General features: G+C 43.2%; 1 protein-coding gene across 2 annotated transcripts in view; it reads right to left on the bottom strand.

Moving 5' to 3' along the window:
* KIF3A (kinesin family member 3A) overlaps window positions 1-1,591 on the bottom strand; it is a 79,902-nt gene extending 78,311 nt beyond the window's left edge. The window contains exon 1 of one of the 2 annotated variants that reach the window (XM_059063366.2): window positions 1,379-1,591. In XM_059063366.2, coding sequence (XP_058919349.1) covers window positions 1,379-1,384 — 6 coding nt within the window. In that variant the 5' untranslated portion in view covers window positions 1,385-1,591. The remainder of the gene's footprint in view (window positions 1-1,378) is intronic. The other variant, XM_067031589.1, reaches the window with a different exon arrangement.
* Window positions 1,592-5,496: the final 3,905 nt, after the last annotated feature.

Here is a 5,496-nt window from a genome sequence, read left to right on the forward strand (position 1 = left end):
AACTGGTAGTCAGTCAAGGGGCTGAATTCAGGCCACAAATGTCTTTTGCTTGGCTTATATTATTTAAAAATCTTTTGAATTAGTTGCTAAAAATTAAAAATTGAGAAATTTCACAAACATAACAATTTCTATATTCTCTTGGAAAAAATAGATGATCTGACATCTGTAGGTCAGCAGTCCTACATGGCAACACTTAATTCACCAGAATCTATTTCTATCTATTGTATGCCACCCATCCACTTCATTTATTAATGTTAAGTGTCTCTGTCCCTGATTGTATGTATGGTTTTCACCTCCGCCCTAGAAGGCAAGAGTTTCTCTTCTCAAGTTCAAGAACCTGGCTGGTTTTGCTCAATATTGTATCTCCAGTGCCTAACATGGGGTTGGTGCCCAATAACTGTTGAATGAACTGATAAATAAAAAGAAAGCAACAAGTAACAAATATTAAGCATTTAATGCTAAAAGTCAAGCACTGTCCTTCAAGTCTCCTGCGAATTCTTATCTCATCCTGATAACCCCAGAAGGAAAAGTTTAATTACGTAGGAATGAAGGGCCCAGAAAGATTAAATAATTATCCAAGGCTTCGCAACCAGTAAATAACCAGCCACTGCTCAAGTGTTCTTCATTACCCTATAATGGACTTAAGACGCCTCCTAACAATCTGTGAAATCCTACAAGACAAACATACCACCACTCACCACTCATCCCCCTCACATAAATAGCCGGCCACAGCTCAGGTGTTCTCCATGAACCTATATTGGACTTACGACGGCCCCTTATTAAGTGCAAGTTAACAGTCTGTGAAATCCTACAAGACAAACATGCCGCCACCCACCACTCACTCCCCTCAAACACAAAGACACCTACGGGTTACATTCTGCACTGTAAGCTAGAGCGCTACGAAAGGAATGACAGCTCGAGTCAGCAGCCTGGGGTAGAGGCAGACAGCCCGTGCTTTGCTGCCTTCCAGAGCTTGGCTCCTCGGCGTAGAGACCCCACGGGGTGCGAGACATCAAAACTCGACCCTCCGCGGTTGCTCCTAGAGGCCCTACCCAGCGGACAGGGCTGGGAGCGAGAGCGCATCCTCTGGCACAGTGCCTTTATGTCAAGCAGCCCAGGCCTTGCGGGATGCAGCAGTAACGAAGACCGCAAGGCCTGCCGCGGGCCCCTCCCAGGGTCGGCTAGACCCCCCCAGTCCAGGGCCCACCCGCCTGGCTCCCCAACCTCTTGGCCCGCCCGGCACTGCCCTGCCCTGCCCTGACCTGCCCCGCCCCACCCCGGCCGCCCGCCTGCTCTGCGCCTCCATGGTAACGGCCGCGCCACCCGGCCAGGCCGCAGGGATGAGGAGAAACCCCAGCTGCTGAGTGACCCCACTCACCGGCATCGTTGCTTCCTCCCGTGCTCGGCGGACGTCCCCGCCCGGGGTGCAGTCCAGTGACGCCGGGTTCGCAGGAGAGGCGGGTCAGAGATTATCGAAACACCGCCTGGGCGCTCCCGAGACTGCGGCTCCTCTGGCGAGAGCGCGCTGTGCGCAGGCGCACTCCGAACTCGCCCCGCCCCATCCCCTTGCCCGAGGTGTCTTCGGTCTCTTGCATTGCGCCTGCGCCGAGACTTTCAGAGTCCGTCTCCTAGGACGCCAGACTGAGGCTGCGCCTGCGCAAAGCCGCCATTCCACTGTGTTGGAAATCTGGCCTGATTTGGGGCTGGGAGACCTGCCTACCACCCCGTCGGGGGTAGGAGGAGGCAATCCTAGACCCGCAACGCCCATGTTCTAGCACTTGCAATACTCCGAATATTAAAAACGACGATAGCAATTGTACATTGTGTCCCCTCTGAAGAGCCAAAAACTTTATATACATTAATGCGCTTGATTGCCGACTTGTTTATGACCTGTCTCACCATTAGGTGAGGTCGTGAGGGACTTTGTCGGTATTCTCACAATTACCTCCAGAGCCTAGAATACGACCTGGCACAGAGTAAGTTTTCAATAAATATTCGTGAAAGAAAGAGTGATCTATCCTCTTTCTTGTCCGAACCTGTCTCTGAACACCACTCTGCTTGGATGTGTAACAGACATTTCAAGTTTATCGTGTCCAATATGGAAACGTTGATTCCCGCTTCCCATCCCCTGGTAGTACCCACATCACGCGTTTCAAACATAAAATAAACAAATAAGTAATTTAAAAGGCTAATCGCAATAAATGTGAGCTGAATTCTGACAATTTATCAAGTCAAAACCACAGTCTTTTTCTCTCATGCTCATACCCAATCTTTCTATAGAACGAGTTGTCTCTATCTTCAGAATAGAACCAGAATCCGACCACTTCTACCACCACCATCTCTCACCTGTGTTACTAAACAGCTCAGAACTGGTTTCCTTGCAGTTTATCCTTGCCATTCTAGTCTACTTTCAACACAGGAGCCAGAGGGCTGGTGTTAAAACATGAATCGGATACTGTCTTTTCTCCGTTCAAAACCTGCCAATGATTTCTCATCTCACAGAATAAAAGTCACAGGCCCTCTCCCGGTTTCCTGCAATGTTCTCTCTTACTCATTATTGCAAGCTATCCCCCTTGCACCAGCTCCACCTGGCCTCCTTGATTCATCTGACATTGCAGGCATGGTTTCCTGTTAGAATACAAGGGCTTTTATGCTTGCAGTAGGAGCTAATAAAAATACTTAGTGTCAGCATACTGTTTTAAGTGCTTTAATTCCTTTTTAAATTATTAATTTAATTTACATTATAACCTTTTGAAATAGGTACTATTAGTCATTTTAATAGAAAACAGGAGTAACTATTTCACAGATTTAAAAAACTGAAGCATAGAGCCATTAAGTAACTTGTCCAAGGTCATACCTACAGGCAATGACAAAGCCCAGACCCAAATCCAGGCCCTGAAAAGCTCCCCCTGTAGATAGCTGCTTGACTCCCTCATCTCCTTCAGAATATCTTTGTTCACACATCACCTTCTCAGTGAACCCTACCAATGATCTTTCTATTTAAAATTCCAACCTTCAGCCCCAGTCTTATCTCCTCTCCCTACTTTATATTTCTTCATAGTATTTATCACTCTCTGATATACTGTAAATATGATATCAGCTTTATTGAGATATAATCACACACTATACAATTCACCAGTTTAAATTGTACAATTCAATGATTTTTACTATATAGATTTGTGCAACCATAACCACAATCAATTTTAAACATTTTCGTCCCCCAAAACAGAAACACTACACTCATAGCCATCATTCCTCCTTCCACCCCTGCAACATCCCAGCCCTAGGCAACCAACAATCTACTTTCTGTATCTATAGATTTGCCTATTTTGGACATTTCATATAAATGGAATTATATAATATGTGACCTTCTGTGAAATGACATCTATCACTCAGAATAATGTTTTCAAGCTTCATCCCTTTTGTAACACATATCAGTAATCCTTTACATTTTATGGCTAAATAATGTTCCATTGTATGTATATACCACATTTTTCTCTATTTATCTATTTGTCAATTGATGGACATTTAGGTTGTTTCCACTTTTTGGAATGCTGCTACAAGTTTTTGTGTGAACGTTTCATTTCCCTTGAGTATATACTACAAGTGGAATTGATGGATCATTTGGTAACTCTAAATAACATTCTGAGGAACTACCAAGTTGTTTTCTACAGTGGCTGTACCACCAGCAACGTATGAGGTTTATAATTTCTCCACATCCTCACCAACACTTGCTATTGTCTTACCTTTCTTATTACAGCCATCCTACTGGTATAAAATAGCATCTCATTGTGGTTTCTATTTGTATTTCCTTGATGACTAATGATGTTGGACATCACTTCATGTGCTACTGACCATTTGAGTATCTTCTTCAGAGAAATGTCTAGTCAATTCTTTGCCCTTTTCATCTGTCTTTTCATTATTAAGTTGTTAAGAATTCTTTATATATTCTAAATACAAGTCTCTTTTCAGATATATGATATACACATGCTTTCTATTATGTGTGTTGTCTTCTTAATTTCTGGATGCTGTTCTGTGTGCTCTTACTAGATCTATGATCTATTTTGAGTTATTTTTGTATATGATATGGTATAGGGATCCAGCTCCATTATTCCACATGTGAATATTCATCTGTCCCATCACCATTTGCTGAAAAGACTGTTTTTTCCCCCACTGAATTATTGTGGCAACCTTGTCAAATATCAATTGGTCATAAATATGAGGGTTGTTTTCCAGACTCTCAATTCAATTCCATTGGTCTATATGTCTATCCAATACTATACTGTCTTTTTTTTTAAGGATTGGGTTTTTTTTAATTTTTAATTTTATTTTATCTATTTATTTATTTGGCTGTGCCGGATCTTAGTTGCAGCATGCCGGATTTTTTAGTTGTGCCATGCAAACTCCTAGTTGCAGCATGTGAACTCTTAGTTGTGGTATGTGGGATCTAGTTCCCTGGCCAGGGATCAAACCCAGGCTCCCTGCATTGGGAGCCCGGAGACTTAGCCACTGGACCACCAGGGAAGTCCATATACTGTCTTGATTACTATAGGCTTGTAGTAAGTTTTGAAATCAGATACTGTGAAGTCTCCATCTTATTCTGCTTTTTCAAGATAGTTTTGGCCATTTTGAATTCCTTGCATGTTCATAGAAATTTTAGAAACCCCTTGCTAATTTCTGCAAAAAAGACAGCTGGAAACTTAACAGGGATTATGTTCAATTTATAGATCAATTCAGGAAGTATTGCCATTTTAACAATTTGAATCTTCCAATTCATAAACACGGAATGTCTCGCCATGTATTATATTTAGGTCTTCTTTCATTTCTTTCCGTGATATTCTGTAGTTTTCAACATAGAAGTATGCCTCCAAGGGTAACCACTACCTTGACTCTAACATTATAGTTCCCTTCTTTATGCTTTGTATAAATGGAATCATACAGTATGAATTCTTTGTATCTGTCTCCCTACACTCAATATTGTTTGTGAGATTCTTCCTTATCGGGTATAGCAGTTCATTCTTTTTCAATGTGGTGTAGTATCCCATTGTGTGAATATACCACAATTTGTTTATCCCATTCAACTGTTGATGGACATTTGGGTTGTATCCAGTTTGGGGCTATTACAAAAAGTGCTGCTGTGAACATCATGTAGGTGTCTTTTGGTGCACACACATGCATTTCTGTTGGACATTTACTTAGGAGTGGATTTGCTGGGATTTCCATATATTTTACTCGTGTTTATTGTCTCTTTCCTGACTAGAACATAAGTTCCACGTCTATTCTATCCAGCTCCATTATTATCCCAGCGCCTAACGCATTGCAGGGCTTCAATAAATTACCTTCTCCAGGGTGGCGTGGTCACCAGCTGCTTCATCCTGGGCTAGGGACTCCGCTCGGGACTCTGCGCCTGGGGCGCGGGCTTTGGGTGGGGAAAAAGGCGCTCAGTGGAGGGACGTGGGGGTGGAGTAAGAGCCCGCCCCGCCCCGCCCGGTCCCG

Source organism: Kogia breviceps, chromosome 4, assembly GCF_026419965.1.
Source record: "Kogia breviceps isolate mKogBre1 chromosome 4, mKogBre1 haplotype 1, whole genome shotgun sequence".
Lineage (NCBI taxonomy): Eukaryota > Metazoa > Chordata > Mammalia > Artiodactyla > Physeteridae > Kogia > Kogia breviceps.